This window comes from Equus asinus, chromosome 22, assembly GCF_041296235.1.
Source record: "Equus asinus isolate D_3611 breed Donkey chromosome 22, EquAss-T2T_v2, whole genome shotgun sequence".
NCBI classification, from domain to species: domain Eukaryota; kingdom Metazoa; phylum Chordata; class Mammalia; order Perissodactyla; family Equidae; genus Equus; species Equus asinus.
Window position 1 is genome coordinate 15334562 of NC_091811.1, and position 14785 is coordinate 15349346.

At 61.3% G+C, this 14785-nt stretch overlaps 1 protein-coding gene across 3 annotated transcripts in view; it reads right to left on the minus strand.

Annotated features, from left to right (window-relative positions):
* Window positions 1-14785, minus strand: part of TSPAN11 (tetraspanin 11) — a 74020-nt gene that overhangs the window by 9900 nt on the left and 49335 nt on the right. For 2 of the 3 annotated variants that reach the window (XM_070495147.1, XM_044756198.2), the window contains exons 4-7: window positions 9397-9471; window positions 8390-8494; window positions 5363-5521; window positions 4934-5020 (exon numbers count right to left, since the gene is read on the minus strand). In XM_070495147.1, coding sequence (XP_070351248.1) covers window positions 4934-5020; window positions 5363-5521; window positions 8390-8494; window positions 9397-9471 — 426 coding nt within the window. Of the gene's footprint in view, window positions 1-4670; window positions 4753-4933; window positions 5021-5362; window positions 5522-8389; window positions 8495-9396; window positions 9472-14785 lie in introns of all 3 variants that reach the window. The other variant, XR_011497175.1, reaches the window with a different exon arrangement.

The window sequence follows — 14785 nt, forward strand, 5'->3', positions numbered from 1 at the left end:
GCAGAGAAAACACGGGGCAAGTGGACTGCAGGAGCAGGAGATGCAGAGGACAGGTCGGGAAGGGCTGCGGGGGCCCAGCCTGCACCGGGCACGGGGGGCCAGTGCCCTCTTCTGGCAGCCCAGCTGCTTGCAGCATTTGCCACGTACAGCAAATTTTTAATGGGAGGCCGCCCACTTTCAGCTGCTTTTGAGGTTTCTGAGCCAGCACCTGGCTGTCATCAAGAGCATGAAGGAAGGGCCAGGGAGGTCCCAGGAACCATTTCAAAATGACCTTTTGGTTTTCCTTTGAATGACGTGCAGATCCTAATTTTGGCTGTCTTGTGAGTTTTCTGGGCTCTGAAGCATGTGTCCATCCTACAACGTGGGAATGACGGGCAGGAGTGGGCTAGCTTCTGCTGGGGGCTGTGTGACCTTGGGAATAGTTATATCCCTCTCTGAGCCTCAAATCCCCCTTTATCAATAGGAAAACCTCCAGTGTGTTCACTGGTCCAGAGCCTTCCCTGGTGAGATTCTTTAAAAACTAGGATGACAGGAGCCAACACCATAGCACCCAGCCCCTCCTGTACCCTGAGCCTTTGAGAGGCCAGGTAGTGGCTTCCCAGGACCCTCAGGATAAAGCCCACCCCATTGGCCAGCCAGGGCTTTGCATGTGTGGTTCCCTCACCCTGGCACTCTTCCCTCTCCTGCTTCTTCCTGTCAAATTCCTTCAAGGATTAATTATATATCACTTCCTCCAGGAAGCCTTCCGTGACTACTCATGACTGGTTAGGGCCTCCTATGTGCTCCTCAAGCCCCAGGGCTCAGACTAACACAGTGCCTATGACTTCATTTGACTACCCGTGTTCTGTGTGTCTCTTCCCTTGGGTGAAAGCTCCCAGGAGAAGGGACCACATCCCGCCTGCTGGTGTGGCTCTGACCCTGGGCTGGCGCCTGGCATACAGCAGCCCTCACTACATAGCTGACAAAGAGCACTTGCCCTTTGGCCTCCTTTGCCTGACCTCTGGTGGGAGGCTCCCCGACTCTGCCATGAGGAAGCAACAGGAAAAGGGAGCTGAGCCACTGCATCCTTTAGATAGAAGTTTCCCAGCCAGAATATTCTATAAACTGGCTGCTAAAGTTACCTCAAAGTGGAGTGCCCCCAGAGTCCACCCACAAGATGGGCAGCTGGTGTACAGCAAAGAGACCTGGGTTTGGGGCCCCGGCTGGCTCTGCCATGGTGGCCGTGCGACCTGTAGCGAGTGACTTCCCCTTGCTGGGCTGGCGTCCTTGGATGGACATGCACAGGGCAGGCCAAGTGCTTCTCAGCCCGAGTGCAGGTCTGAATCCCTGGGGGCTTTCAGGTCCGCCGTGCACAGCCTCGGCCACAGGCTCGGAGTGACCGTGGAGACGGAGCCTGAGCAATGGTGCAGCCGGGCTGACAGCACTGGCCCAACAATCGGTAGGTCCTTCCGGGTCCAGGAGTCTGGGATTTGGGGGTGCCTCAAGACCCCAGGGATCCCCTCCAGCATCGTGAGTTACACACCGAGTGGACAGAGGGGCCCTAGGGCTCTTGCTGAAGCAACAGGTGCACCCCCAGAATGCCCCCGCAGAGGGCAGGGGCCCACAGCCTGAGAGGGGCAGCCTGCCTCCCTCAGGGCCCTGCAGCCCCCGCCTCTGCGCCACCGGCAGCCACGGAGCTCAGTGCTCCCAGGGACGCTGTGGGATGATCCAGCTGCTGGGAAGTTCTCCAATCTGTCTCCCCTACATTCCGCACGCTGCTCCTGTCTGTCCCCCAGGAAGGCTCCCTCCCTCCCCGTGTGACTGCCGCTGGGGCTTTAAGGACGGTGAGGCACTGTCTTCTCCCGGCTCCTGGCCTCTCCCACAGCCGACTTCCAGGCCCCTAGGGCCCTTGCTCCTGCTGGCCAATGCCGCTCAGCTGGCTGCAAGTGGACCCAGTGGAGCTTCCCAGGGACCTGGCGGCTGGCTACCAGCCCCAGACGATGTCACCTAATCGTGCCGGGTGTAGCCTGGGCCTCGGGCGGTTTCACAGCTCACCAGGTGACCCCAACGTGCAGCCAAGGTTGAGGACCACGGCCCCGCAGGCCCTGTGGAGTCTCGTCATCCAGGCCACCACGATCTCTCCGAGGCATACAGGTGCCTGGTCTGCGCGTCCACGAGGCACAGAGGGCAGGCTGCCCACACCTGGCTGGTGGTGGGGTTCGCTGTCTGCACCACTTTCTGTGGGGTGTTCAGAGGGCTCACAGGGCACCTCCTTTCACGTTCCAGGGCGTAGGGGCACATCAGCCTCCCTGAGGCGGGATCCTACCAAAAACCACAGAGCGTCCGAGCCGGGGGGTTCCTGGGGCTGTCACCTGGGCCTGTCTGCAGGCCCCTCCTGCTTCAGTCGGAAGAGCTCGGCCTTCATGTTAAGACGCGGGGCCCCTGGTGAGATTTCCATTGACAGGAGAACACTGCTGCTTAAACAAGGCTGGAAAATGTCCAGCTCCTCCTTGTTACAGGTAAGGAAGCTGAGGCTCAGAGAGGGAAGGTGCCTTCCTCAAGATCACACAAGAAGAGGTGGGGCTGTGTCTAGAATCCGGGCCCTCCGACTTCCAAGCAAGATTTCCTCCAGTTCCTGGGGACCAGAGAAGCCTGCCACCACCCTGGCCTTGTATCTCCTGAGACTTGGGGGTCTTCGAAGTGCCAGGCTGGGCGTGTGTGGGAAAAGTGCAGTGCCTGGCCCGGCCAGAGGACGACTGGGCCGGGCACAGGCCCGCGGGAGCCCTGCCTTCCTCCAGGCCAGCCTTGGGCAGCTTAGTTCTGGCCTTGGCCAGAAGAGGGCGCTCCAGCCCGGGCCTCAGCGGACGGCTGGGAGGAGACGGCCAAGGGGCTGCAGTCCCTGGCACAGGGATGCTGTCGGTGAGTGACTAGGAGCGAGTCCACAGCGGGCCGTGCGCACCGAGACTTCCACGTGAGGGTGTATGTGGGGGGCATCTGGGGGCCTGCGGGTGCTCCACCCGACGAGTTGGCCTCAATGGCATTATCCCACAGCCGTACCTGTTCCACCAGGACCTCAGGTGCGGGCGTTGGTACCCAACTCCTGCTGGTGGCCTCAGCTCCCACGGCTCTCAAGGCCAGAGGGGTCAGGAAGAAATGGCCAGGTCAGCGGCCCAGGCCTGCTGGTGCCCAGGCCTGCTGGTGTCCACGCGGAGCAGCCCCCTCAAGGCCCGGAGCAGATGGCAGGGGAGCCGGGAGCTGGAGCACAGGGCAGCTTTCCCCAGTTCCCACGGCCGCTCCTCTGGGGCTCAGTACACGGGGCAGAAGGCGCCCTGGGGAAGCACACGCAGGGGCTGCGGGATGCCAGCAGGGCTCCCGGGCCTGCCCGTGCCTGGAGATGGAGGGGGCTAGCCGTCTGGCCAGGAAACAACTGGGGCTTTTTGGAGAGATGATGTGCCCACGTGGAAATAAAAACAACGACAGGCACCATTTACGGAACCCCTGTGATCTGTTCGTCAAGGAGCAGTGATTTCCATGTATCTTGCTAATCCTCACAAGTCACCAAACCAGGTATAATTAGCCCCATTTTACAAACAAGGCACTGAGCCTTGGAAATGAAATAACCAGCCCTGGGTTGCCTGGTCCCCCTCCTGAGGGTAGGGCCCAGCGGGCCAGCCAGCCGCTGGATCCTCCGGGGCACAGACTGGTGCGGCTGGGCAGCATGGCGACCCGGAAGGGCTGCACGCTGGAGGGCTCCCCGGCCAGCTGCCGCCGTGGCCCTGCTTCTCCTCCACAGAGCCCTGCGCTGGGGGAGGCAGCTGGGGAAACCAAGGGACCAAGGGCCAGGAGACCTGGGCGTCAGTCAGGAGGTGAGACCCTCAGTCAGCCACCTTGCTGGGTCTCAACTTTTTGATCTATAAAATGGGGAGAACACTACTACTCACCTGGCCAGGTGTCAGGTGGTGGTGGGGACCCCATGGAAAGCATGTGACACCCCCCGAAGTCTACAGAAAGCTGGGTAGCTCCAGCTTCCACTCGTGGGTACCGTCACACGTGCCTGCGTGACCTCGTCCTTGCCTAGCTCTCGTGAGGTGGGAGAAGGCATCCACATCTTGCAGATGAAGAAGCTGAGGGCCAGGGAGGGCACTGCTCCAGGCCACACAGGAGCGGAGGCCGAGGCCCTGCTCGCAGCCTGTCCCTAGACGGTACTTGTTGCACCAGGAGTGGGAAGGGCGGGCAGGACTGGGCTCCCTCAGAACCTGCTGGGCCCAGCAGGAGTGCGGCGTGCTGGGCGCAGTGGGAATGCTGGGCCCTCGCCCGCTGTGTCTGCCTCAGCCCCTGAGGTGGCCCTCCCACCTCCTCTCCTCTCGGCCTTTGACTACAGTGACCTTGAGAGTGACGCTGACTCCCTGGACGGTGGCTGGGGGAGAGGTGGAGTGGCGAAACAGAGCAGAGGGCTGGGTGTACACAGGGGAGCATGCACCCACAGGCACCCACACACATATACACACGGAGGAAGGAGGGTGTCCATGCACACACGTATACACACGTGCACAAGCACACCCAACACATATACGTGCACACAACCCCAACCAGGTACACCTAGATGCATGCGGACACACCACAGACCCACACGTACCACAGCAGGCTGTGCACACCCCCCACGCGCACACACACAGGGTGCATGCACATACCTGAGCCCACACTCACACTCCTTCTATGTCTCTTACAAGTCCAAGCTGTCCCCAGGCCCCCGGGCATTTTCCTTCATGTTTTCTGGGGAAGAGAGTGGCCAGGTGACTCACCCTTGGCTGCAAAGGGATGAGAGGGGAGTAGAGGGGCGGAGAGGCAGGGCGGGCTTGGGTGTGCAAAGGGTCAGCGATCTGAGATCTCAGCCAAGAGGAGAGGGGCTCGGAGCTCTTCTCGACAAGCCCCTCCCATCTCTACCCCAACTCACCTGCAGGCAGGCCACCCCGATGCCCACTGCCCCCATGAGCAGCAGGTGGTCGGCCAGGAACTGCTCCAGCTTGGTGAGACAGCCTCCCTGTAAGGTAACGGCAGGTCACATACCCCTTGGCCTGGAGGCAGGCGAGGATGGGGAGGGAAGGCTGGCTGTGGGCTGCATCCAGCCAGCTGAGGGAAGGCCAGAGACTTAGAGGGCTTGGCTTCCTGGGTGACCCGGGGGAAGGCCATGATGTCCTAGAATCTCCCAGCAGCAGCTGCTTATCCCAAAGCTTTGTGGAGACCTCTGAAGGCCCCCGTGGTATCTCACGGCCAATGAATAAATGTGTCCTGCACCCCTGCCCACTGCCTGAGCCTGCCTTTCCGGGGCTCCTGGTGGCCGGCTGGGCCCTCTGCATGCCCCAGCTGGAGCTTGGGCACTCACCTCCACCTTGTAGATGTTGGAGGGGTGGGCCCGCTGCCCGCAGCGTACCACCACCGTCTTGCAGCAGCTGTCGGGCACCTGGCGGCCCTCGGCCTCTGGCGACAGGATGTAGGCGCTGTGCTGCCAGTCGGCCGAGCTGTTGCTTCCGCAGCACTTGAACTGTAGGGAGAGGCGGAGGAGGGAGGTGACGAGCATGCAGCGGGCTCCTGCAGCCCCTCGGGCACGGGGCCGCAGGAGGCAGTGTTCTATTAGCCTCATCCCTTTCGGCCTCCCTGTCCCTAGCAGCGAGCTCGTCTCCTTGGGGCCCTTTTTCTCCGGACGAGGGTGGAAGCTGCTGGCAGGACATCTGTTCCCTCCCTTTTCTACGCACCCCAGTCCTTCAGGGAGGTTATGCTGGCATCCTGGGGACAGGGGGGTCTGTCACGAGAAGGGCTGGGAGACAGACACAGGCGGGTCCCGAGAGAGAGAGGGTGAGAGAGGGGCTGTGTGCTACTGGGTAGCCGAGCCCAGGGCAGGGCCCAAACCACAAGGGGGCGGTTTCCTGGGCAGCCAGGGCCCTAGGGACAGGGACCCAGCCCGGCCAAAGGTTCTGGGCCTCCAGGCAGGCCTTGCAGCCTCAGAGCCCAGACCTGCAGGGACACAGAGGGTGTCCCAGCGGCCACGGGCAGGCAGATCCGTACTGGCCAGAGGGGCCGGGGTGACTGCGTCTTGGGTGCCCCTCCAGGGCAGGGACGCGCCAGCCCCTGTCTAAGGCGATCCAAGGACAGGACAACAGGAAATTGGTTCTTTCTTGCCGTCTGAGTTGGAGGACTGAGATGCAAAGTCCCTACGTGGGCCGCAGCCCAGGCCACCGTGAGGCTGTCTCCAGGGCGGGGTGCATGCAGGGAAGTTAATGGCGTTTGTCAATACCTGTGCCGGCCTGCCAGGAGTGAAGCTGGACCCTGGGCTCCCGCCCTCCCAGAGCCTCTCATTCCCTGTCATCTAGGAGCAGAGACGACGGGGGCGTGTGAGGCACCAAACAGGAAGGGGCCGATGGCTCTGCTCACAGGCCAGGAAAAGTCCCACAAGGGAGAGGGGCAGCCCCATGGGGTCAGGCAGAACGGAACAGCAGATAGAGCTGGGAACAGCACAGCTGTGCTAGGAGTCACGCAGGACTGTGCGTCTGTGTCTGTGCACGTGTGTGTCACCTGGACAGGCAATATAGCCTCTCTCGGCTTCAGTTCCGTCACCTGTGAAGTGGGGACAACAAAGTCCCTCCACGTTGGGTGTGGTGAGGACTGTAAGAGGAGAGTTGCGAGAGCACTTAGAAGAGAGCCCTGCACCGAGGAAGTGGTTAGTAAGAGACACCCAGGACCGTTATCATGGCTGTGTGGACACGGGCACACCGGGTCCTTCACACATGTGGGGTGTGGCCCAGAGCCCAGATGCTGGCCTGGCTTGAAGCCACTGCCTTGCTGGGGCACGGTTTCCTCATGCCTAAGACACGGGCCTGGGCCCAAGGTCCCTCAGGCCCCACAGTTCTCATGGTTCCTAGCACATGTGAGGGCCTGTGTCCACGTGGTCTGGTGCCCATGGAGGCCTTGGCAGTAGCCCAGCGCTCGCTCCCAGCTGTGCCCTTCCTCATGCTGTTCCCTGTTCCTGGCCTGCCCTTCCCATCTTCTCTGCCCAGGCCTCCTCCTTGGCCCTTCCAGTCCTGGGGAGTCCAGCCTCCCCAGCCCTGCTCTCCGCTCAGAGGGACCCCAGCCTAGCACTGACTGCAGTGACCTGTTGTATCTCGGGCTTCCTGAGTAAGGCCCCGAGGGCACAGCTCCTCACGTGGGAGGCCCAGCAAGAGAGGACTCAGCTTTGGCCAGGGCTGGCCAGCGGGGTGTAGCTGGGCTGAGGATGTGGGTGTGAGTGTGTGTGCACACGGGTGCCTCAGCCACTGCATCAGAGGACAAGAGATCCCTCCGTTCAGAGCCGGCTGGGAGCTGAGCCAGTCCTGGGGAGACGGGGAAGGTGCCTCCCCAGCTGCACTAAGATGCCCCTAGAATTCAGAGCCCACCACTCTCTACTCCCTCTACGTGCCTGGTGTTCTGGCTCTAAGATGAAGGCTGCAGGCCCAGGGTGAGGTTTGTAGATACAGGATGGAGCAGAGCCCACAGGGGGAGAGGGAGGGAGGTGGCAGGAAGAAGGGGGCCAGAGTGGGCAGGTGGGGCTGTCTCAAATTTCCAGACGTGGAACCATCAGGATCCTGGAGCCATGTGGTCCAACAGAACTTTATGCAGCAATGGAAATGCCCCACATCAGTGCTGTCCAATTTGGGGGCCACTAGCCACACGCGGCTATTGGGCGCTGAAATGTGGCTAGCGTGACTGAGGAACGGAATTTTGTGTTTAGTTTAAATCTAAGTAGCCACACGTGGCTAGTGGCCACCGTAAGCACTTTTCACGGTGGGTGGGGACTTCTGCATATGTGCCCATATCTGATGCTCACACACCCTGCTGTTAGCACCACTGACTGGATCCCAGCGCCCCTGCGTGCAGCAGAGAGGAACGTGCCGGTCTTCTCTTGCCATCCTCTCACCTTCCAGCGCTCTATCAGACAATGCTCTGCTGCTGTTCACAGGGTTTCATGGCCAGTTATTCAGAAGTGGGTGGGCAGGTCCTCCTTCCTAGTCTGTCTATTCCAGAAGCTCCGCTGAAACCTGCCCACCATGGGTGACCCTGCTGGTATTTGAAATCCCTGTAGCAGCGCTTTCGGCATCACTGCAACATGCAGCCACCACAGTATGACAACCAACAGACTGACGGGTGGTGTGGGTCCCTGACAGGGAAAGGAACCCGGGCCTCGACGGTGAGAGCACCGAATCTTACCCACCAGACCACCAGTGCGGGCTTCACACACACCCAATGAGGCTTCATTTTAGAGATGCGGCCAATGAAGCTCAGAGAAGGTAAGTAACTTGCCCAGGGTCACAGAGACAGGAAGGGTCAGGACTTGATGCCATGTCTGTGTGGCCTTCAAGCCCACAGGGCAGGGGCTTACATCCTGCTGTAGACGGTCCACCGACGTTGTGATCGCCGCCGCTCCGGGCTGCCCATAGTTCTCAGACAAAGTCCCAGTCAAGTGCTGCTTCAGCTCATCGCTCAGCTGAGGAGGGTGACAGGGAGGTGGCATCAGCAGACCGCCCACCCGATCCTGGTCCCAGCCTCTCCAAAGCCGCACAAGCCAACCCTACAACACCAGGGGCTGCCAGTGGAGTGATGGCAGAGGTTCCCAAACAGCGTGACGGGACCATAGCAGGAGACGGCACAGGAGACGAGTTCACAGAGAGGATGCTGTGAGAGCTGGGCCCCACCGCAGGGCCGAGGCTTGACGGGCAGGGCGACAGGCTGCAGGGGGAGCCAGCTCGCAGCTGGCGGGAAGGCACGGGGAGGAGAGGCACAGGGGGCTTTTAACTATCTGCTGATTTTCATTTTGATTATGAGGTGATATTCAACATAGTCACAATCGTTATCCTTGGGCACCCACTGGCCGTAGAGGCGCTTAAAACAACCACAGTCAGGGGTTCAAGGTCAAGCGCCTCTACTAGCTGAATATCAACCTGGCCACGACCTCAAACGCCTGATTCACAGAGTACCCGGGGGAGGGGATCTGACTGGCCACTCCATCCTGTCCAGTGCAGGCAGATGAGGCCTGGGGCTGTCATCATAGTCTGGCATGTGGCCCCGGCCCAGCCTTTCTCCTGCGATGTCTGACAGACGAATGCACCTCTACCTCTTCCTGGAAGGGAAGAGGGACCACCCCCCTTCCCATGGGAAGCTCCCACTCCCAGCCTCCCATGGTGAAGACATCAGCGTCAACAGATGGAGCAGAGAATGCTGGAATGGGGACAAACAGCGGGACCAGGATGTGGTAAGGATTGTGGGGGCCTAGGAGACAGGACCAGCCCGTGTGTTGCTGCCTCAGCTTCCCCATCACTGTGCATCCCTGCCCCATGCTGCAGCCCCCTGCTCTGGTGGGCAATGTAGGAGGAGAACTCTTCCACTCACCCTCTGGTAGTACATGTGGGCCAGGACCCCCGCCACCAGCTCAACGAGGAAGATCACCAGCAACAGGCAGAAATACTAGGAGCAAGGAGAGGAGATGGTCACCTCGGCTCAGGCCTGGGTAGGCAGATAGCCCCTCAGGACATATGACAAATGTTTCCCCCAGCAGTCTCTGTCAGGGACACCCATCACCCACCCCATCCTCCTCTTCCCAGCTGTTCTGGGCATACCCCCTCTCCCGGCTGCTGGCCCGGAGTTCCCTACCAGCCCCTTACTCACTGGTCTGCTGTTGGTTCCTTAATCCACCCACCCACTCAATGTTGATGCAATAACTACTACAGGCCAGGTACCATGAATTAGACAGCTCTTGCCCTCAAAGTTAGTGACGGGGCGTGGGGAAGAGAAGTAAGTAGTTACAGCGCTGTGTTATAAATGCTACTACAGACAAGCTCTAGAAACTCTGGGAAGCTCCTGGTGGGGGAGGGCAGTCAGAGAAGTCTTCCTGTGTGGCATCTCTAAGGATGAATGGGCATTTGCCAGGTGAAGGAGGGAGGCGCATGCCAGAGAGGGGGAGAGCACGCGCGAAGACTGGAGCGTGCAGAGAGCACGGGCGTTTGGGTTCAGGGAGTGGAAAGAGAAGATGTGGCTGGAGTGTAGGATCTGCCTGCGCAGCTGCAACCAAGGCTCAGAGAGAGCCACAGCGGAGACCCGGGCGATGGTGTGTCCTCTTCCGCCCCTCATGGCCCCCAGGGGCTTCTAAATCCCCCCACTGCCTGGCCCCCTGCAGGCACACTCTGCACACTTCCCAGCCCTGCTGCAGGGACGAGTGGCCTGCCTCCCTCCCCACTCCCCGGGGTTCACAGTCAGGAGGCTCTGCAGGGACCTGCGAGGGGACCGGCCTGCATCCCTCCCCAGGTCAGAAAGGCCTGTCTGTCAGACCCACATGGCTGGGCGGGGCCAGGGAGCTAGAGGCTCCAGGCTTCAGGTAGGGAAGAGGGAAAAGGGGGAGGGGGAAGGAGGAAGGAGGAGGGGATGCTGTTGCCCAAACCGGGTCCCTGCTGGGGAAGCTCAGCACCCCCGCTCAGAGCACGGGCTGGTGACCCTTCTTACCCCTCAGCACTGCCTGCCTGGCCACACCAGGGCGGCAGCTGTGGTCACTCGGTCTCTGGATTCTAGGCAAGGCCCAGCCTCTGGGTGAAATCAGAGACTCCAGGGCCAGGAACGTGAGCAGGAGGGAGACAGCTGGCAGGGGCTGACCAGGGCTGACGGGGGTGGAGGTGGGGAGGCCAGGGGGCTGTTGGCCAGTTCGGAGGCAACACTGATCCCTGGGCCTGTAGGCCATGCCTGACCACCTCCCAGAGCCCAGCAGGGGCCTGGGATGGGCAGGGCTTAAGAAACAGGGGAAGAGGGCAGCTCTTCTCATGGAGAAAGGGCTTTCCACGCAGGAGCCAAGCTTCCTCTCAAGTTAAGTGAATAGCCCACTTCCGGTCTCCCCAGACATTTACTGAGCCCATGGTCTCCTAGCATCGGAGCCGCCCACCCCCGGGGCAGGGAAGCTTCCAGGCCTGCCCCTATCCCTGTGGGGCCTGAGGCAAGAGGACAGAAGGTGCTGTTCCTCATCTTCCCTTCCTGCCCCGGCCTGGTGCTGCACCGGGAGAGGCCTCGGGCCTGCAGGGCCAAGCTCTGTCCATCCCCCATGCCCTCCAGTGGCCCCCAGATGTGAAGAGTTGGATGTGGTGGAGTGTGGGGCACACACCAGCCCCAGGACAGCTGTGCAGGCTCTGGATGGGGGCCTGGGCTGCCTGCACAGGGCAGGGCGTTCCCAGCTCCTGGGTCCCGGGGATGAGGTCTAAAGCAGGGATGGGAGTTGCAGGTTCCAGAAGATCGCTGGGCCCTAGGGACCCATCATGCCATGGGGAGGGGTTTGGATGAAGGTGGGCCGCGTGGGGCCCCAGGCAAGGCCCCATGTGCCTGGGTCTATGGAAGGTACTGAATGGTATGTAAGCCGAGGCCGGAGGCTGAGGAGAGGTCTGTGGCTGGCCCTCGGACCTGAAGAACGCTGGTGGAACATTGGTTGACTTGGGTTTGAGGCCAGGCGCCGACGCTTCCTGGCTCTAGATGGACAGCCACTGGCACCTTGGTGTGAATTAGAAAAATGTGCTCCCGTGAGAAAAATGTGGCTTAGCGAGTTGGGTGAACTGGATTTCAGCCTTCCCCATCCACAATGGACAACACACCCAGCATCGGCCATGCCTGTGGGACTGAGCCAGTGCCTGGGGATAATGGAACATGGCCTGCCCCGCCTACCCCTGTGGTTGAGAGGACCCAAGGGGAGGAGAATCATGCCTCATAGCGATCTGATCTGCCTGCCTCCTGCTCCCAGAGCTCACGGGTGGCAGCACGAGGTGAGCTGGACTCATCAGCTAGCGGCAGGCTCAGCTGTCCGGGCCAGGTGGCTGCCCTCCTGGGAGCTGCCCAGCCATCAGATGGAGCACCGCTGCACTGACACTGACCTCCATGCGGGAGGGTGTCCCTCCCTAACGCACACACCACAGGGCCCTGGGGCCGTGCCTGGCCGGCAGCTCCTCTCTGACATAGCTGCCCTTCCTGCAGGCTCCACATCGCCCTCCACTCCACTGTCCTGCTGCGGTGCTCTGAGGCCAGCTCTCCTCCTGCCACAGGACCCGGCATGCAGTGACCACCGGTCCCTCCCAGGCTTCCTGGGTGCCCCATGTGCCCTCCGTGGCATGGGAGGAAGAGGTGACGAGTGCCTGTCACTGAATGGGAAGATGCAGGCCACTGCCAGCCAGGAGGGTGGCATTTTGCCATCTTTCTTCTGTGGGGGAGGGAGCGGCTTCTCGATATATTGCCGCTGTCAGCTGCGAGTCACGCACAGATGGATGGCAGTCCTGAAGACGTGGCAGTGTCGTGCTGCTCCCCCGGGAAGTCACCGCCACAGTGCAGTTAAAGCTGGGCTGGGGAGGAGGGATGATGGGAAGGGAGAGTGACTGGACCACATCCCAGGTTTAATGGCAGGCGAAACTAGTACATGCCAGCCCCTCAAAGGTGTTTCGAAGCATCCAGCATCTATCCAACCAGCGGAGTTGTCAGGAGGGGAGGAGCGCCCCCAGAGGCCATGGTGCACGTGGAGACGCCCCTTGCCTGAGGAACTCCAGCTGTAAAGACACCCTGGGATGGAAGCAGGGCCAAGCTGGGGCTCTGGGGCACCGAGGGTGGGGTGCCAGGGAGCAGATCGGTTGGGTGCTCAGTGGGCACAGGTGCTGGCTCCAGGCAGCAGCTTCGGCAGCGGGAGGGCTGCAGGTGTGTGACTCACCTGGGCGGGGGTGGCCCTGAGTCATGCTACTGTGCGACAGTCCCTGGGAGGCAGGTCATGCTCACTGGGATCCTCCAGCACTGAGGGTCCTGGTGCCCTGCCTCTGGAGCCTAGGCAATGGGGCCAGGCTGGCGGGGTTTTGCCACGAGAGGCCATGAGCTCTGAAAATGCCTCACCTCGGCCTCTCTGCCTTCACCCTACCAAGCCTCTTTTGATGCCCTCGGTCCACCCACCGTCTCGCACTCCCCCGGTGCTCACTGGCTGTGCAGGTGTGCGCAGCCTTCCTTCGCTCCTGCCTCCAGCTCCCTCCACACAGGCCGGGGCTCCAGCCTCCCCCTGTGCCCTCTGTGTCCCCACCCAGAATTCCCGTGCCAGCTGTCCTCCAGCACCAGCTCCGTCAGGCCGCCAGGCGCCTTCCCGGTTCCAATAGGTTGACTCTAGGAAGACTGAAGAAGCTTCTGGAGCTACATCTTGCCTTCTTTTAAATTGGATTTGGTGTTTGTTTTGAATTATTAAACAGAAGTCAGTAAAAAACTCACAGAAACTGTGTAATTTGAGGAGTCATATTTCATCTTAAGTGGGTGTTTACTGGCCCCCATGCTGTCTGTCTCTCCCAGCTAACCATGGGGGCGGGAGACACGCTCTACCACAGAGCGCGCCGTCCCCTTGAGGGCCCTCGGAATGCATTCCTGTGGCTTAGGAGGCCATCCCCTAACTCCAGCATGCTGCCCTGGCTTCTCAAGAGCAGAGCAAATGCAGTTCTTCTAGAGTAGGAGCAGTGGAAAGTGGCCCTTCCATCGAAAAAATGCCACATTTGCCTTCTTTGGCAGAGTCAGTGCCTGCCTGCCAGCCTGAGACCCCGGCGCACAGTACGGCACTCAGGGATGAGAAGGGCCGATGGTCAGCAGCTCTCCAGGTGCCAGCCTCTCGTGACAGCATCCTATGTCCACCCCCAGCCCCCTAGGAGCTGAGCACAGCATCACTCATCTCTGCCGTGTGAGCTCGAGGGCCAGCCTCCCAGCATCCACGACTACACGTGGGCAAAGAGGCCAAGCAGCTCGTCAGACGCCCCACAGCAGGAACATGGTTGAGCCCGGAACTGACCCAATGGATTCGGGCTGCAGAGCCCCGTGCGGTCCCCACCGTGTGCTATCGTCCCTGAGCAGCCGACGGCGGATGGGTGGGCTTGCTGAACTCACTCAGGGTGGACTCAGCAGGTTAGGTGGAGATGGGTGTCAGGGAGGAAGGAGAGGGTGCTGACGAAGAGACAAGAGGGAAAGCCAGGGAACCCCTGTCTGGGCCCCCAGGGATCCCTCATCAGCCCCCACTCAGTCCCCGGCCCCCAGCGGCAGCAGGCAGGCCGGGCGTGCTCCAGGAGGCCTCTCTGGGCAAGCTGCCCTCCTGGGGCAGGGGTCAGGGGCCCGGCTAGGCGTGGTACAGCAGCACTTCAGCCCGCTCGCCCTGCCCCTCCACACCCGTGCTGGGTCACAGCCTCGGCTCCAATGCCTGTCTGCCTGCTCCCTCGGCTGTGCTCACTCAGCCTCATCTTGTCTCAGAGTCTAGGAATTGTCAGCACAAGCTGTGCACCGCCCCCTGCGCGTGTGCACACAGTGCCCCGCCCACAGGAGCCTCGGGCCTGGGCCTCTGCTCCCTACGCGCCCCTGCCTGGGCCGTGTTGCCCAGCTGCTGGCCATCACTTCTCAGCTCGGGCAAGGCCTCCACAGAGCCCTCCCAGGGGCCAGGAGTCCCGAGCTGGGACCACTCTGCTGTCACCCTTGCTTCTGAGCCTCTGCCTGACTCTGGGGTCTCCTGCTTGGCCCGCTCCCCGTCTCTGCACACTTGGATCCTCGTTCGCCCTCCTGCTCTGACCTGGGTCTTGTTCCGTCCTCACAGTGCCTGTGCACTTTGGTGTGAACGGAACCCACCCCAACCCAACTCCTCCCCGGCCCCCAGCCCCACCCTGGCCTTCGTGACTGGTCTGCCCCTGCCCTCAGGCTGCCCCCAGTCTTTCCAGAAGCCACCACCTGAGTCTTGGTCTGACAGAAACCACTGATGGGA